Source organism: Dipodomys spectabilis, unplaced genomic scaffold (assembly GCF_019054845.1).
Source record: "Dipodomys spectabilis isolate Male_0828 unplaced genomic scaffold, ASM1905484v1 ptg000062l, whole genome shotgun sequence".
Lineage (NCBI taxonomy): Eukaryota > Metazoa > Chordata > Mammalia > Rodentia > Heteromyidae > Dipodomys > Dipodomys spectabilis.
Genome location: NW_024870739.1, coordinates 743,107 through 760,296, shown reverse-complemented (window position 1 = coordinate 760,296; position 17,190 = coordinate 743,107). Strand labels below are relative to the sequence as shown.

General features: G+C 44.0%; 1 protein-coding gene across 2 annotated transcripts in view; it reads left to right on the top strand.

Annotated features, from left to right (window-relative positions):
- Nup88 (nucleoporin 88) overlaps positions 1-17,190 on the top strand; it is a 44,105-nt gene that overhangs the window by 1,169 nt on the left and 25,746 nt on the right. For both annotated transcript variants that reach the window (XM_042680643.1, XM_042680644.1), the window contains exons 2-4: positions 3,136-3,305; positions 5,440-5,565; positions 6,197-6,283. In XM_042680643.1, coding sequence (XP_042536577.1) covers positions 3,136-3,305; positions 5,440-5,565; positions 6,197-6,283 — 383 coding nt within the window. The remainder of the gene's footprint in view (positions 1-3,135; positions 3,306-5,439; positions 5,566-6,196; positions 6,284-17,190) is intronic.

Here is a 17,190-nt window from a genome sequence, read left to right as displayed (position 1 = left end):
CACCAGGATTACAGGCGGGAGCCTTGGGTTGCCGGACTCGGCTACTTTTCATCTTCTGGTGGATGTGCAGTGGTAGACAGGAGTTCCTCCGGGCATCCTTTCCGGATGGAGTGGGAAGGGCCCCCTTCTTGTTTTTTATTCTGCTCCGATAGATTTATGGACTCAGACACTCCAGACACGGGAACTCAAGCTATTCAGGAGCTGATTATTTGATTAGGGAGGATGGAGAGGTTCACGTAATGATCAATAAAATGTTACCTGAACGAGGGTTTTGGAGAAAAAACAGCCGGGTAAAGGGACAGCATGTGAGCCGTAGTTGCTATTTTTAGTGGGTGTGGTCAAGATATATCTGTTTCATGATGTGACACTTGAATAGGTGGACTCAACTTTCTCTTGGGTAACTGTGGTGAGCACTAAGTAGAGTAGATTTGAATGCTGCATGTTGAACCTGTTGATTTTTTTTTTTTTAAATATTCAGTCATTCCTAACGTTGGAAGGCTTTATTTATGGGGATTGAACTCAGGGAATCAGGCTAGCGTTATTTTATTCAAAGCCCTGGTACTCTGCTACTTGAGCCACAGCTCACTTCTCTCTTTTTTTTTTTTGGCTAGTTAGAGTCTCTCAGGTATGTCTGCCTCCGGACTGGCTTCAAAACCCAGATGGCTCAGATCTCAACCTCCTGAGCAGATAGGGGTACAGGTTTGAGCCACCCAGGCCCAGCAGCTTTTTATTTTTATAAACCAATGGCATGTGAAAGTGGATGTGGCCAGAAAATATTAGGCTTGCTGTGATCAGATATTGCTTTATGGATCATTTATAATAATTTAATGTATGATGTCTGTCTTGTGCCCTGGACCAAATTTTGTTGAGGAGAATTTGATTCTAACAAGATGCAGTGCTTCTGTAGTTTTGAAATTAGGTCCAGATCTACTTACAGCAAAACTTCTAAGAATAATTATAAGGTTTTTAGCACACAGTATGTCATTTACATTAAAAACAAAAATTTAAGCTGGGCACTGGTAGCTTATACCTGTAATCCTAGCTACTCAGGAGGCTGAGATCTGAGGATCGAGGTTCAAAGCCAGCCCAGGCAGAAAACTCCATGAGACTCTGATCTTCAGTTAACTACCAGAAAACCGGAAGTGATGCTGTGGCTCAATTAGTAGAGTGCTAGTCTTGACCTGAAGACCTAAGGGACAGCACCCAGGCCCAGAGTTCAAGCCCCATGACCAACAAGAGAGAGAGAGAGAGAGAGAGAGAGGAGCAGGCTCCCTATGTAGCCCAGGCTGGCCTCAAACTGTGAGTTCAAGCGATCATCCTTAACTCCAGCAGGTGGGAGTTATAAGTGAGTGCCATTGTGATGACTTACAGCACACAATGTTCTCTTTATTTATTTTTGGTGGTATTGGGGTTTGAATTCAGGGCTTTGCACTTACTGTGCAGGCACTTCACTATAAGCCATGCCCGTAGCCCCCATTATTTCAATATCATTCCATGTTGTTTTGCAGCATTTAGCACAATATTGTAATGATTTGAAATTTGTTTTTCCTCTTTTCTAGACTATAAACATCAAATCGGGGGCTGTGTTTGTCTTACCCTAATTGTTTTTTTGCCCCGGGGGTTGAACTCAGGGTGCTGTCCCTGAGGCTCTTGTTTTACTTGAGCTACAGCTCCACTCCTAGTTTTTTTAGTAGTCTATTGGAGATAAGAGTCACACAACCTTTCCTTTTTTGGGCTGGCTTCAAACCACGATCTTCAGATCTCAGCCTCCAGAGTAACTAGGATTACAGGCATGAGCCACCAGGGCCCACTTTACCTTATTCTTATTTCTTTTTCCCAAGGCCTTACTCTTACTGGGCAAGTGCCCTACCACTTGAACTACAGACCTTTTGTTGTTACTGTTTTTGAGATAAGGTCTTGCTGCTGCCTTTGCCCAAGCTCACCTTGAAGCCTCAATTTTCCTGCCTCCCACATTTGAATAGCTAGGTTTAGAAGTATGTACCACCGTGTACAGTGGTCTTACTCATTTCTCTATATCCAGTACTTGAGTATGTGCCTAGAATATACAAGATATCAGTAAATATTGGCAACCATCTTTGTAACTTTCAGTTATCCAGAATTTCAAAAACTCATGAATTGGAAAGAAAGCAGCAATTGTGAGTTACAACTTTGGATGTTCTAAAAAGGATGAGTAATGATTTTAAAACCAATATCAACAAAAGTCCTAAATATTGTGATTATCACAGATAAACTCATGATTGTGTTATGTAGCATAAGCAAGGTGGCCTCTGGTTTGAGTTGAACTGTCAAAATCAAGTAGAAAGAAGATGGATATTGAGTACAGGGCACAGAAGGAAAACAACCTCTGACACGAGGAAAAAGCCCGGTTTGATTAGAATTAGCAAAAGCTACCTAAAAGACATAGGCTTATAGTAATCAGTACCAATTAGTAAAAATCACACTTTATTGAGAACTTACCTGAAAGAATTTTGGCTTAGGCTATTCTCTATACTAGTGTAAACAATACACTAGAAGTCCTTTTGGAAAGTAATTAAAATGGAAGAAAATGGGGATGGGAAAAGTAGATTTTTTTTAAAAAAAACATATGATACTGAGACAAGCAGCTTTTAAGAAACCTCTTGAAATACCAGTGTTTCACATAAGCCTGCATCTATAAAGCCAACGTACAGCTTGGTACAAAAGCTCTTGAAGTCATTCTTTGTTATTATAGCATTTATAATTGTTATACTTCTGAGTTAATTTACCTGCTCTCTAAGATATTTTTCATTCAGCTTTGCAGACACAAGTAGACAGGACTATGGTGATTTCCCAGAAGTACATATTAATTTGATTGATGGGAAGTGTGAGAAGGGATGGTCCAAAGTGGAGAACTGGAATGGTAGTGTGGTGCTTGGACATAAAGCAGAATTGGGTGTCATTATTTCTGTCAAAGTAGGAACATCTGATGCATTTTATATAACATTTCAATCTAATTGATTAAAAATATTTTATCAGTAACTCAAGTGTCACTACTTATTTGGAATACTTTGTTATACTATAAATACAGAAAACTAAAGCATGACTCTGGTTTCAGGTAATTATGATATGTATTTTAAAAATTTGCTTTAATTTCAGAGATTGCTTTGCATAAATCCTCCCCTGTTTGAAATTTATCAAGTCTTATTAAGTCCAACACACCATCACGTAGCACTTATAGGAATAAAAGGACTTATGGTATTAGAATTTCCCAAAAGATGGGGGAAGAATTCTGAATTTGAAGGTGGAAAAGCAACAGTAAACTGTAGGTAAGTTGTGTTTTCATTTAGTATTTATTTAATTTTTTGTTGGCTGTGGGGCTTGAACTCAGGGTCTGGGCCTGTCCCTGAGCTCTTTTACTCAAGGCTGGCACTCTACCACTTTGAGCCACAGCACCATTTCTGGTTTTCTGATAGTTAATTGGAGATAAGAGTCCCCTGGACTTTCCTGCCTGGGCCGGCTTTGAACCACGATCCTCAGATCTCAGCCTCCTGAGTAGCTAGAGTTACAGGCATGAGCCACCAGCACCCAGCTTTAATTTATAATACCTGGAGAAAACTGCTCAAGACCGAATTTTTTTGTGTTGGTAGTGGGGCTTATACTTAGTGCCTGGGCACTGGGCACTGTCCCTGAGCTTTTTCAAAGGGCTAGCTACCATTTTGACCTAGAGCTCCACTTTGGAGATAACAGACTTTCTTTCCTGGGCTCAGATCTCAGCCTCCTGAATAGCTAGGGTTACAGGTGTGAGCTGCTGGCACTTGGTTATCTGTTTATTTTTGGGGGGGGTCCGGTCATGGGGCTTGAACTTTGGGCCTGGGCGCTGTCCCTCAGCTCTTCAGCTCAAGGCTAGCACTCTACCACTTGAGCCACAGCGCCACTTCCTGCTTTTTTTTAATTTTTTCTGCTTATGTGGTGCTGAGGAATCGAACCCAGGGCCTCATGCATGCAAGGCAAGCGCTCTACCACTGAGCCACCTTCCCAGCCCTGTTATCTGTTTATTTTTAAGATAGGGCCTTCAATGCTTTTGCCCAGGCCACCTTTAGACCATGATCCTTCTACCTATGCCTCTCAAAGATCTAAGAATATAGGTATGCCCCATCACTCCAGCTTGCTCTTTGAGTAAAATCTCTAAACTTTTTCCTCAGGCTAGCCTTGAATCACAGTTGTTATGGTTCTGCCTCCCAAGTGGTTGGTATTACATGCCAGTGACTACTGTAGTGAGATAATGTTGCTATGTATGTGCAATTATTATTATGCCTAAATTATGCTATCAGTTTGAAAGAACAAATTTTTTGATTTTTGAAGGTTCCCCCCCCCCCCCCCCCCCATGCTATTCAGGGCCCACACCTGCCAGGCACTCTACTACTTGAGAGAGAGAGACACACACACAGTCCTTTTGCTTTTAATTTGTTTTTCAGATAGAGTCTCATTAACTTAGCTATGTGTTAACCTTGGTCCACTAGCATTTTACCTCTGTCTCCCGAGTACTTAGAATTACAGGCATGTTTCACCATGCCCAGCCAGAAATAAGATGGATTTTTAAAGCAGATAATGTCTAAAGTAAGAAATTTGCTTAGGTTTTGATTGATTAATTAGTTGATTGAGACAGTCTCATTGTATGGCTCAGGCTGTTGGAACTTGCTGTGTAGGTAAGGATAGCTTCAAACTTGTGATCTTCCTGCTTAACTTTTGTCAGTACTGGAATTACAGTGATATGCCACCACTTCCAGGTTCAAGCTTTTTCAACAATCCAGAAAAATGAGGATCTGGAAGGTCTACTAAAAGCGATATAATGTTGGGTAGAAACCTACTATTAGCATATAAGGAAATCCACTTGAACTAATATTTCCTAATTTTCAAAAATAATCATAGTATCTTCCCATTTCCTTACAAGGTTACTAAAAGGATCAACTAAGACACCTTAAGAAAAGCACTTGTGAAAAACTATGTAAAACGTATTACATGGCCAGGTGCTGGTGGCTCACATTTGTGATCCTGTCTATTCAGGACAGAGATCTGAGGATCACAGTTTGTTGCCAGTCTGGGCAAGAAAATTCATGAGACTTATCTCCAATTAACCAGCAAAAATCCAGAAGTGGAACTATATATAGCTATGGGGTAGAACATTACCTCAAGCAAAAAACTAAGGGACAGCATCCAGGTCCTAAATTCAGTACCTAGTACACACACACACACGTACACACACACACACACGTGCTACAATTTAGGAAATATTTTTTCTTTGATTCTTTGATAGTGGTTGAATAGGATTCTTTGGATGCTCTTATAGTAAGCTTTAAGAGGAAAACAACTAAAGGAAAGCAAAGCAAAAAGTATTAAACAGATTTGCCTTTAGGTGGTTTTTCATTCAAATGTTGTGCAATATTGTCATCTTTATTTTAGTACTACTCCAGTTGCTGAGAGATTCTTCACCAGTTCCCCCTCTCTGACTCTTAAGCATGCTGCCTGGTATCCAAGTGAAATGTTAGATCCTCACATAGTACTTTTAACATCAGATAATGTAATAAGGTAAGTTGTAGTTTATTTCTCTTTGTGTGTTTGAGTGGCCAGGCTGTGCTGCTTAATTATTGCCTAACTACATCCTTACTTCCATGCCTTCCATGCCTTAACTAGTCTTTCTGCCTCTACCTCTCTGAGACCAACCTATAACTAAGGTTAGAATAGTTTTCCCCTGGGTTAGGAGTATGGCACAGAGGTAAAACACTTGTGTAGCATATGTGAGGCCCAGGGTTTATTCCACACCAAAAAAAAAAAAAGAAGAAGAATCTTTGCTTAACTTTTTATGATAGCTTTTGGCTTTTGGCGAGGCGGGGGGGAGTTTGAGGGAGGTGGGGAATAGGGCTTGAACTCTGGGCCTAGGCACTGCCCCTGAGCTCAAGGCTTGTGCTCTACCACTTGAGCCACAGCACCACTTCCAACTTTTTCTTTATATGTGATACTGAGGAATCAAACCCAGGGCTTCACGCATGCTGGGCAAGCACTCTACCACTAAGCCACATTTCCAGCCTGGAAAATTCTTTTTTTTTTTTTTACTTTCAGTCTGGAAAATTCTTAAATATGACTCTTTACATGAAGAAGAAAGTGCAGTTTGGGGACATGCAAGAGAATTTTTTGTGTTTTCTTCCCTTTTGCTTACTAGAATTTACTCTCTACGTGAGCCCCAGATTCCCACTAAAGTGATTGTACTCTCAGAAGCAGAAGAAGAAAGTTTAATACTCAACAAAGGGTAAGTTTTTGTGTGACATTTTAAATGTTTTAAGCTAGTTTGTTGGGGTTATGTCTTTTTTTTCCCCCATTCATGGGGCTTGAATTGAGCCTGGGTGCTATCCCTGAGCTTTTTTTTTTTTTGTCGGTCCTGGCCTTGAACTCTGAGCCTGGGCGCTGTCCCTGTGCTCTTCAGCTCAAGGCAAGCGCTCTACCTCTTGAGCCACAGCTCCACTTCCAGTTTCCTAGTGGTCTATTGGAGATCAGAGTCTCACTGACTTTTCTGCCCGGGCTGGCTTTGAACTGTGATCCTCAGATCTCAACCTCCTGAGCAGCTAGGATTACAGGCTTGAACCACGGGATCAAGGCTAGTGCTCTATCACTTTGAGCTACATCTCCACTTCCAGTTTTCTAGTGGTTAATTGGAGATAGGAGGCTCACGTCTTTCCTGCCTGGGCTGGCTTCAAATGGCAATCCTCAGATCTCAGGCCCCTAAGTAGCTGGAATTATAAGTGTGAGCCACTGGTGCCTGGCTATAAATAAATGTCTTTTAGAAAGAAAACAAAACTAACATCAGAGCTTGAATTCAGGGCCTGACACTTGTTCAGCGTGTACTGTACCATTATCACTACGTCTCCAGAACTGCTTTTGTCTGGTGTCATTTTATGGACTTTTCTGCCCAGTCGGGCTTTGAACTGCAGTCCTCCAGATCTCAGACTCCTGAGGAACTAGAAGTATATAGCACCAGTGCCTGGCTTTGGATGCAGTTTAAACAGTGATTGGGAAGTTTTCCAGAGCTGACTTTAGCATGCTTTGGTAATAAGTAAGCAAAAGAAGAAAGACAGTGTAAATAAGGAACAAGAAGTTAAAAATCTGAATAACAGTGTAACTATTAGCTTGGTCTCTTTTCAAGGAAGTTCTAAAATATGAATAGCAGAAATTGATTCCTTGTAACTTGGGCAAGTTAGTTACAAAATTGTAACATTATTTTTAAAAATAGGAAGATGAATGTGTACACCTGGAGATCTACCAGTTGTACCAGTTGCTCAGTACTGTACTCCCAGACCAGCCTCCAGGATCCTTCCACTTGGAGGACACATTCAGCCTGTATGATTCTCTTGCCACCCTGGCTTTTACATTTTATTACTTCCCACAGGAGCGAGCTTCAGCTTTGACCACAAATAGAATCCCCCTTTGAACTTATCACCCCATTTCTCTGACTCTCCTGATCAGTCTTTCTGGTGTTTACCATATATATGCATGCACACACACATGTGTGTAAAGCTTTTTTTCTTTTGTGGTCATGGGACTTGAACCGTAGGTTTAGGCGCTGTCCTTTAGCACTTTAGCTCAAGGCAAGAACTCTACCACTTGAGCCACAGCACCACTTCCTGTTTTCCAGATCTCAGCCTTCTAAGTTGCTAGGATTACAGGTGTGAGCCACCAGCACCCAGCATGTGTGAAGCTTTTAAAAGCAGTATTTTGGAAGTTCTATTTCATTTTCATAACTCTATGGTAATCATAACCAGTAGTCTTGCTTAGTTTTTGTTCTACTGACCTTTATTTCTAGGATTTTTTGTGGGTTTGTTTTTTTTTTTTTGACTAGTCCTGGGGCTTGAACTTAGGCCTGGGCACTGTCCCTGAGCTGCTTTTGCTCCAGGCTAGCACTCCGCCACTTAGCCACAGTGCCACTTCTGGCTTTTTCTGTTTGTATGGTACTGAGGCTCTGATATCCCCTAGGTTCTAATTTCAGCTCTACCACTTGCTGTTGAGGCATCCAGGCAAATTTCAGTTGCAATAAGCCAGCCTTATTTCTATAACTCTAGTCCACAAATCGTAAAAATAACAGAACTCATTTCTTAGAATTATTTTATATGTGAGCATAAAGAAAGGATTAGCATGGCCTTGGCTTGGTATTCATCACTGAGACTGGCATTATTAAATATATTACAAACCAAGTGCTGGTGGCTCACACCTGTAATCCTAGCTACTCAGGAGGCTGAGATCTAGTATCATGGTTCAAAGCCAGCCCAGGCAGGAAAGTCCATGAGACTCATCTCCAATAAAACCACCAGAACACTGAAAGTAGCACTGTGGCTCAAGCGGTAGAGCACTTGCCTTGAGCTGAGGAGCCTAGGTCCAGAGTTCAAGACTCATGACTGACAAAAAAAAAAAAAATTAACAATATTTATTAAGTTTTATGACTTGAGAATATTTTAATTCTATTAAATTAACTTCTCATCTTGACTTATTAATTCCAAAATGTAACTTTTGAGATTTCTCAGTTTGTACTTCCTGGTAACATGGACCTCCATTTTTATTTTATTTTTTTTGGTTTCGGTTGTGGGGCTTGAACTCCGGGCCTGGGCGCTATCCCTCAGCTCTTCAGCTCAAGGCTAGCGCTCTACCACTTGAGCCACAGTGCCACGCTTATGTGGTGCTGGGGAATCGATGCAAGGCAAGCTCCCTACCACTGAGCCACCTTCCCAGCCCTGGACCTCCATGTTGTAAAGAAACAAATGTGGGCTGGGCACTGGTGGCTCACGCCTATAATCCTAGCTACTCAGTAGGCTGAGATCTTAGGATCGCAGTTCAAAGCCAGCCTGGGCAGAAAAGTCCGTGAGACTTTTTTTTTTTGGTCGGTCGTGGGGCTTGAATTCTGGGCCTGGGCGCTGTCCCTCAGCTCTTCAGCTCAAGGCCAGCTGCACTCTACCACTTGAGCTACAGCGCCACTTCCGGTTTTCTGGTGGTTTTATTGGAGATAGGAGTCTCACGGTCTCTCCTGCCCGGGCTGGCTTTGAACCGCGATCATCAGATCTCAGCCTCCTGAGTAGCTAGGATTACAGGTGTGAGCCACCAGCGCCCAGCTCTGTGAGACTCTTATCTCCAATAAACCACTAGAATTCCGGAAGTGCCGCTGTGGCTTAAGTGGTAGAGGGCTAGCCTTGAGCTGAAGAGCTGAGGGACAGCGCCCAGGCCCAGAGTTCAAGCCCCACGACCGAATTTTTTATTTTAATATTTTACTAGATTGAATGAACATTATGCCGTATTTATTACTTGAAACATAACTGAATTGAGATGCTTGACATTCTCATTATAGGTGTTCTATAATAATAAGTACTATTCTGCATTATATTTCCGTACTTCTTTAGTGTATGTTTTTTCACTATTAGACACCTCTATTTGTTGTAGTTAACTTTTTTTTCCCCCAAACTGTCATGGTTAAAAACCTTTTTTTCTTTTTCACAGTTTGTACTGTTTTTTCACCTTAGTGTACAACCATCAAAGTATATTAAAATACAAATGAGAAAATTCAGTGTTACTGGTACAAACTGTAATTTCCTAAAAATTCATGAATTCACCAACATAGATTGTTGTATAATGAAATAACTCGTTTGAGAAAATAAAATTTTTCCTTTAAAAAAAATCTAAAGAATTATGCAAACTACTCCATAAATCAAGCTGGGTGTCGGTGGCTCATGCCTGTAATTCTAGCTATTCAGGAGGCTGAGATCTGAGGATGGCGGTTCAAAGCCAGCCAGGGCAAGAAAGTCCATGAGACTCTGATCTCCAATAAACCATCAGAAAACTGGAAGTGGTGCTGTGGCCCAAGTGGTAGAGCAAGAGCCTTGAGCTGAAGAGCTGAGGGACAGTACCCATGCCCAGAGTTCAAGTCCCACTACTGATTTAGAAAGAACGAAGGGAGGAAGGAAGGAAGGAAGGAAGGAAGGAAGGAAGGAAGGAAGGAAAAGGAAAGAAAATTCAGTGTTACTGGTACAGAGTGCAATTTTCTAAAAATGCATGAATGTACCAACATAGAATGTTACATAATGAAATAACTCATTTAAGGAAATAAATTTTTTTCCTTTAAAAAAATCTAAAGAATTATGCAAAGTATTCCATAAATCACATGAAAATATATCAGAAAATTATAATGAGTATACTAATATGGAAGTAATTTATAAAGTAGCATCACTAATACAATATGCTGATAGAGAATTTACTCTTTGTAGTAACCATCCTGTGGATCCCCGCCCTGACAATCAGTGGCTATTAAGATGTTTCTGGAATTTAGGCCACCTCCCAGCAGCCTCTGCCCTGTCTGGCCTACAGTTTACCTCTTCCAATCCCCCATTATGGCAAGACCTGAGAGAATGCCACCCAGCTGCCATGTCCTAAAGTAATGCAAGAGAAGTCCACTTCTCTAGGCAGTGGCTGCCAGGTCTTCAGATCAAAATTATTTCATATTCATCATTTGTGTCAGTCTATAGAAGAAAGGGAAGGAGTATTCGTTGCCTGGGCTTGCAAGCTCTTGGTGGGTCTGGCTATCGGACAGTAACAGCTCAATCTGCTCTGTGGTGGGGCTATCCAGGAGGCAAGACTCCCCTGCTTCTCCTTGGGCAGGCTCCACATTGTCTTCTATTTCTACCTCTTCCAAACCTTGCTGCTCCTCCATAACTTCCATCTTTAGGTGGCCCAACAGGCCTGAGCTCCAGGGGCATGGGTGGCTGCCAGCATCTTGTACTGGCACTCTGTGCCCTCAACCTGCAAGGTGCAATAGCAGCTCCTGCAGCTCTTTCTTCTTATACCTCTTCTCCTGGGTCAGCAAGCTGACACTCTCGTCTTTCTCCTGATACAGCTCATCCAGAACTTCCATCTGTTTTTTACAGAAAACTATGGACTCTTCAATGGCACTGACGTGTTCTAACAGATGGCTGCATCAATGTTGGGGGGTCATGCATTTGATTTTGGCAGTCTACCTTGTTGGGCAGGTCATGGGTGAAGCAGGTTTTCAGCTTTTGGGCACCTGTATGTCCTTCCTGTCCACAGACATGCCGTGGTTCCAGCTCTTGGGGTAAAAGGCCTGGCGCTCCAGCTTTTTCTGGCACTGGGCAGCCAGGTTGACCAGGCACCTCCAGAGGGCCTGCTGTTCCTGCAGCTGATGGCTAAGCTTCACTTTCTTTGATTCAGCCACTGATAGTGCTACAAGGTAAAAGTCTCATATGGTTTATGGGTTGTCTATATTCTCTGGGACAGTTACATCAGGGGGAGTCGCCTCCTCACCCTTTTCTTCTTTGCTCACTCCTTCACCTTCCTTAGGGAAAGCCAGGAAGCTCAGCTGGGCTCACAGCTGCTCATTCTCATGTCTTATTGCTTCCAGGCATTTCAGAATGTCCTGTAACTTTTGAGGTACCATCTGGCCCCCAACTTGCTCTGCATCTGCTCCTGCTCTAGCTTCTCTAGCAGCTGGATCTGCCTCAGGAGATGCTGCTGCAGGGCCTCTTTCTCTGAGGTCAGCTGCTGATTGGAGGCCCTGTGTTGTTCATAGGTGGCTCTGAGCTACTACAGCTGGGCCAGGTACTGGTCATGTTGCAACTGCAGATTCTGAGCCACTTGGCTCTTGAACCCAGCCATCTCTTTCCATTCTTCTAACTTCTACTCTAGCTCATCCAGTTTCTCCTGCAGATGTTTCTTCCTGCAGCTGGGCCGGCTGATCTGTAAGCTCTCTGTTTTGCGCCAGGGTACATCTCATGGTCTCACATTCCTTTTCCATTGTCTCGAGAGGATCTTGCACCAACCCTCAGTATGCTGATTCCGTTCCTCGACGTTCTTCTCTAGTATCCACAGGCACTGCTGCTGTTCCAGGTTCTGGAGACTTAGGCTCTGGTTTTCCTCTACCTTGATGTGAAGTTGTTCCTCCAGGGTCTTAAACTACTTCTGCTTTGGAGGGCCTGGACTTGCAGCTGCTGCTCAGCCTGGGCTAGTCCTGCAGGAGGCTGTGGGGGTTGCAGCTCTGCCAGCCGCTTTCTCAGCTCCACCAGCTTGCCCTCTAGGTCCAAGACCTGCCTCAACTCTTGCTCTTTCTCCTCTCTCAGCTGGCTCACCTGCTATAACAGCTGCTGGACCTTCTTCCATGTGGAACTCTCCACTCGTAGGTCCTCTGCAAAGTTCTCTCTCCAGATTTAATTCTGTCACCAATTTTTTCATGTTGTCTAGCTGTCTTTCCAATTCTGCCCACTCCACTAGGGCTTGTTGAGACTCATGATTTTTTTTTTTTAACTATTTTTTTTTTTAATCCAGTCGTGGGCCTGAACTCTGGGCCTGGGTGCTGTCCCTCAGCTCTTCAGCTCAAGGCTAGCACTCTACCACTTGAGCCACAGCTCCACTTCTGGCTTTTTCTGCTTATGTGGTGCTGAAGAATCAAACCCAGGGCCTCATGCATGCAAGGCAAGCACTCTACCACTGAGCCACCTTCCCAGCCCCAAGAGACTCATGATTTTTATCTTCATGTCAGCCTTCTGTTGTCAGGAGCACTTCCAGCCTCTCCTGCAGCTCGGTGTCCTCATCCTCTAGGTTTTCATAGCTTCTGGCCTTTTCCTGGAGCTGCAGCTTCACGTGATTCAGAGCTTTAATCAGCTCTAGATTGCTGTTCTCGGTCTCATTCTGTGTGGTGGAGACTTCAGACAATGGCGTCTCTAGCTCTTCAGTGCGCTATTGTGCAGCCTGCAGGCGGCTGGTAAGACCCTTCTGCTCCAGTGCTCTTTCGTCAGCCAACTGCTGCATGTGGGCCAGGACAGATTGTAAGTCTGATTTTTCTGAAATCAGCATCTGTATTGATAGCTTGTTCTGCTCCAGCTTTGCTTTCAGTGCTTTGTGCACACAGGCCATCTTCTCATTCTCTTTCCCCTGTTGATCCTGCAGTTCATTGTTTTCCTGCTTCAGTTGTTGGATCTCACTGCAGAGCTGCTGGTTTTGTATTCTGCTGGAGTCCAGGGCAAGCACCAGGTGTTGGTAGTGCCTTTCCATGTCTTCGGTATTATTGAGACCTGTGACGCTTTTGACCCTGGCAGCTCTGACTGTTCCCAAAGGTGGGGAAGGCTCAGGGTCAGTGTGGTCCTTGGCTGAACCCTCAACTGAATTACAGTCCCCAGTGGTGTTTGTCTTGGGGTTATCTCCTTTTTTCTTCTTGTTCTTGGATTCTGCAGGGCTACCAGGACTATTCCTGTGCTGGTCTTCTTGAAGTATTTTCCTTCCTGCAGCTAATTTTTTTTTTTTTTTTTTTGTCTTGTTTGCTTAGACATCCCAGCACTGAGAGGGCGAAGGTGGGAGGGCCACATTCCCAGGTTCTTTGAAACTACTTCTATTTACCAATAACTATGTCTACCTCCAACTATATCTCCAAGTCACCTTGATTCTCTCACCACTGAGCACCTCTACCTCCCTCAATTACTGGTAGTGGTGTGAGCCAACAGAAGGAATACCAGTGCTACTAGGCAACATGAAATACGGGCATGGCCCAGTTTTTGAATCCCATTGGTCAGAGAGAAACATAAAAAAATAGGGGATGTGGCCAGAATTTTGTGATCCAGGCAGAATGGGAGGAGTTATGATGAGAGCTGCTCCTGAAGCCCCTCCTCCATACAACCCTGTCCAGAATGGTTGGGGGCAGGACGGAACCTGCTCTTGATTGAATGGGTACACTCTTTGCAAGTCAACTTTCCTGGCCTCCCTCACAAAACCGTGGTCACCAGACTTTTCACCAGGCTTCCTACTGGCCTTCAGGAAGTGACACCAAGAAACGCAGCTATATGCCCATGTCCATTGTCTTCAGATTTACACTTCATGCAGAATTAGCTCTGTTGTTCTGACCATATTAGCTGAGACTTGTATTCTGATCAGGGAGCCACTGAGTTCATGATGGCCTTTGATATACCCTGCTCTTCCAGTGGCTCTGGTACTGGAGGGGTCAGGGACATCATGGGTCCAGAGCTCCTTTGCATGAGTATCAGCCATGCTGCACACTTAGGCCGTGTATAGCGCAGCACATGTTCCACACACTTTGGCTGGTGATCTCAGAGGGTTCAGAAATACAATCATGGGAGGAATGAGAATGTCTGAGATTCCTGTGCTGCTGCTGGCCAGGAGTATGTGAAATCACACCAGCACAGAACAATAACCTACAGATGGTTGAAAGTAACTATTAGCCAAGCAATCAGCTAACCAGCCACATCCAAATGATGTTTAGAATCCAGGTTCTGGGGCCACCCTCTACCATTCCAGAGCCCTTAGACAGCCAGTCATGAGGACATGATTGATGAGTTCATTGTGTATGGCCAGTTTTTCCTTCCAGAAGAATTTGTGCAGGTTGTGGTGGTACACACCTGAAATTCTCTCTGCTCAAGTCATGTCTTTGGATTAAGGCCTTGTCTCCAGAGGGCCACTCGAAATGAGTGTTACTGAGGTGGCAGTGACTCCTCAGTCCCTCAACTAACGTCAGCCAGTCCCAAGTGCCAACCACATTGACCAGCTTATACTGAATTGCAAAAGACAAAAAGCATTGTGGCCGGTGGCTCACGCCTGTAATCCCAGCTACTCAGGAGCCTGAGATCTGAGAATCACGGTTCAATGCCAACCCCGTCAGGAAAGTCCATGGCTGCCTTGGGTCCCACAGGTTCTCCCTGACTCCCTCTGCCGCTTCATTTCTCCCATTGTGTTGGCTTTCTGGGTTTCAGCCACCTTGGCCTCCTCTCCATTTCTCAGACATCAGTTCCTTCTAGCTCAGAGCCTAGCCATGTATCTTCTCCACCTCAGCTGTCTCTTCCTCAGATACTGTAGACTAGTTCTCCTCCTTCCTTCAGAGCCTTCTCACATATCACTTTATATGAACCTTTTTCATGTACTCATCCTGAAATAGCACTTGCAGCCACCTTTTACTGCTCTTTTCAGTATTTTACTTGTTGGGTGTGCTACAGTTTGAACTCAAAGCCTTGGGGTTGGGGGTTTAGCTCAGCGGAAGAACGCCTGCCTGGCGAGCTCAAGGCCCTGAGTTCGGTCCTCAGCTCTGGGGAAAAAAAAAAGCTATAAAAACAAACAAAAAAAAAAACCCTAAGGCAACTGAAATCAAAGCCTTGCACTCTACCTCTTAAAATTCTCCTTCCCTACTTCTTAAACTTCTTTTTCTTTTCTTTTTCATTTTTGTGCTTATACTGGGCTTGAACTCTTGAGATTTTTTGCTCCTAGCTGAGATCCCTCCACTTGAGCCACTCCTATACTTTCAGCTCTTTGCTGGTTAGTTGGAGACAATTGTCTGTCTGAGCTGGCTCCAAACCTTAGATCTCCCCCCCCCCCCCCCCCCCCGGGGGTGTGGGCCCTCTGGGCCTGGGCGCTGTCCCTCAGCTCTTCAGCTCAAGGCTAGTGCTCTACCACTTGAGCCACAGCACCACTTCTGGCTTTTTTCTTTTTGCTTATGTGGTGCTGAGGAATCGAACCCAGGGCCTCATGCATGCAAGGCAAGCGCTCTACCACTGAGCCACCTTCCCAGCCCCAAACCTCAGATCTTAACCTGAATAGTTCGGATTAGCCACCAGTGACTGGCTGCCCCAATTTCTTTCTTTCTTTTTTTCTTTGGTTGGTTGTGGGGCTCGAACTCAGGGTTTGGGTGCTGTCTATGAGCTCTTTCACTCAACACTAGCATTCTACCATTTTGAGCCACAGCGTCACTTCTAGTTTTTCTGGTGGAGAGAAGGGTCTCACAAACTTTCCTGCCCAGGCTGGTATTGAGCCGTGATCCTGATCTCAGCCTCCTGAGTAGGTAGGATTGCACATGTGAGCCACTGGCGCCCAGCCCCATTTCTTTATCACATTATTTTCACTATGGTACATGCCTGTAAGCCCAGTACTCAGGATTCTGAGACAGAAAAAAATCATTAGTTTAAGGCCATCTTGTATGTCAGGAACAAAAACAAAACTGGGTGCTGGGGGTTCATTCTATAACCCTAACTTTGGGAAGATGAAATCAGGAAGAATGCCATTTTAGTCCAGCCCACCATATATGCATAATTCCAGTAGTTGGACATAGTAGACAAGTCTGTCATCCTTGGCTAAAATTGAGAGGATCAGGTTCTAGGCCAGCTCAGAAAGAAAATGCCTTGTGGCTTCATCTCAACAGATGAAGCTAGACATAGTAACATATCCCAGTCATCCCAGCTATGGTGAAAAGTTAAATAACAGAAGGATGGGTGTTCAGACAGGAAGTGAGGCCCTATATTAAAAATAATCATTGTGAAAAAGACTGGAGGTACGGCTCAGCAGTATAGTGCCCGCCTAACAAGCACAAGGTCCTGAGTTTAAGAACACTTAAAAACAAAAAAAGGCTGGGCGCCAGTGGCTCATGCCTGTAATCCCAGCTACTCAGTAGACTGAGATCTGAGGATCGCAGGAACTTCCTTAAGACTCTTCGTTGTTGTTGTTGTTGTTGATCATGGGGCTTGAACTCTGGGCCTGAGCTCTGTCCATCAGCTCTTCAGCTCAAGGCAAGCGCTCTACCACTTGAGCCACAGTGCCACTTTTAGTTTTCTGGTGGTTTATTGGAGATAAGAGTCTCACCTGCCCGGGCTGGCTTTGAACTGTGATTCTCAGATCTCAGCCTCCTGAGTAGCTAGGATTACAGGCGTGAGCCACCAGCGCCTGGCTAATAATCTGTTCTGTTCTATCACCTATTGACTTTCTGATTTTTTTTTAATTTTTTGTTTTATTTTTTTTGTTGGTCATGGGGCTTGAACTCTGGGCCTGGGTGCTGTCCCTCAGCTCTTCAGCTCAAGGCTAGCACTTTACCACTAGAGCCACAGCACCACTTCCCTTGAGACTCTTATCTACAATAAACCACCAGAAAGCCAGAAGTGGCGCTGTGGCTCAAGTGGTAGAGCACTAGCCTTGAGCTGAAGAGCTGAGGGACAGTGCCCAGGCCCAGAATTCAAGCCCACAACCAACCAAAAACAAAAAAAAATTGTCTAAATTTGTGTTGTATGTTTATTTCTTCTATGTTCATTGAACATCTCTTTTTCCCAAAGCTGGGCCTTTGTTTCATTTTCTAAAACCTACAACAGTGGAGTCTGGTTTATGGAGTGAACAAATCCTGCTTGGAGATAG